Source organism: Emiliania huxleyi, assembly GCF_000372725.1.
Source record: "Emiliania huxleyi CCMP1516 unplaced genomic scaffold EMIHUscaffold_2376, whole genome shotgun sequence".
Classification (NCBI taxonomy): Eukaryota; Haptophyta; order Isochrysidales; family Noelaerhabdaceae; genus Emiliania; species Emiliania huxleyi.
In genome coordinates, this window is record NW_005200267.1 from 1 (window position 1) to 1,443 (window position 1,443).

Consider the following 1,443-nt stretch of genomic DNA (forward strand, 5'->3'; position numbering starts at 1 on the left):
AGATGAACCTGATGTTTCACGTGCTGGATGTCAACCACTACGAGCCTCCCACCGCAGACTCCTCCGCCGCCGAGGTGGCCGCCGCCCAGGAGGCCAAGGCGCGCATCCTCACTGCGATCCGCAAGGGGCCGGGCGCGGCACACGCGCGGCTCTTTGTCATCGACTTTGGGCGCGCAAAGACGGTCCGAGGGCGGCTCGGCTGGGCGATCGAGTACTTGGTGAGCGGCCGACGGCTGCCCGACCCGGAGCAGCACCGGCAGACCCCGATGCGCGCGCGCCAAACCGGGGAGCAGGGGAAGGGCAGGGGGGGCGTTTGAGCTGGGCTCTGCATCGTTGTCTGCTCCCTGAGCTGAACGAGCATGCGCATGTGACGGTGTCGCTCGCGGCCTCTGTGTGTCTCGTTGAAACACATACCTCTGCAGCGGCTCTCTCTGGCTCCGCGCACCTGCGTAGAGCTAAAGCCGTAGAGACATATGGACGTCGACCTGGCGCCTCGCGTGCGTCGGGCCTCGCACACACACGTCGCGTCTGCCCTCTCTCCGCCCCCCCGCGCACCGGCGGTTGGCCAAAGAGGCAAAGTACTAGTATACAGGGCCGTTTCCGCGATCGCGATCGGGGCCCGACCGCAAAAGCCAAAAACAAAAAGATCAGCAATTGAGAGCAAATTTCGACACTCGAGGGCGCGCGCGAGGGGCGGCCGCAAATTTTGAGGTACATGTAGATTTTGTGATTGTCAAACCAACGCGTGTGTTAAGTCTCGTGTGTTGCACCACATGATACAGTGCGTGCTCTTGCCTTAGAAATCGGTGTTTAGAAATTGGCTGCTGGAAATTTGGCTGATTTCCCTGGCCGAAATAGAAATCGGCTGCTGGCACGAGGCCGGCCCGATTTCTCTGATCTGCCGCGCCGCAGGCGCGAAGAAAATTTTAGAAATCATACGACTTTTTAGAGAGAGGTCGTTCTTTCACTTTCTTCTCAGTCTACAGTCATGGGAAACGCAATTTTCACCCTCTCTATAGTGTGAACAGTGTGAGTCTTGGGCCCGGGGTTGTGTCTTTGCGTGAACAGTGACGCAACACGTCAAGTCCCTCATGCTCAGCTCTCTGGCGCCGGCTCCAGCAGGAGCCACCACTCGCTCGCGCCATAGTTGTCGGCGGCTAGCTTGCACGCGACACGGCCCGCGAGGTGCTTGGTGCCCGTCTCTTTCTGGGAGTACATGACGATGTGCGTCGCGTCAGGCTGACGCCACGAGGAGCCCACGCCGAAGTGCTGCACGGTGCCAACGTACCAGCCGGTGGCGCCGTCGAGGAGGTGCGCGGCGAGGATCTTGCGCCGGCACAGCGCGCGCTGCTCGTCGTCGTTCGCCAGCGGCGGGCACGTCGCCGCATAGACGTAGCCCTTCGGGGGCATTGCCGGAGCCTCGCCGCATTCCTGCATGCGCAC

At 61.6% G+C, this 1,443-nt stretch overlaps 1 protein-coding gene across 1 annotated transcript; it reads left to right on the forward strand.

Moving 5' to 3' along the window:
• On the forward strand, positions 1 to 430 carry EMIHUDRAFT_373773 (hypothetical protein; the record flags this gene model as incomplete). The annotated part of the gene is made up of 1 exon (XM_005779042.1): positions 1 to 430. A coding segment is annotated over one exon (317 nt), but the record flags the coding sequence as incomplete, so codon positions are not given.
• Positions 431 to 1,443: the final 1,013 nt, after the last annotated feature.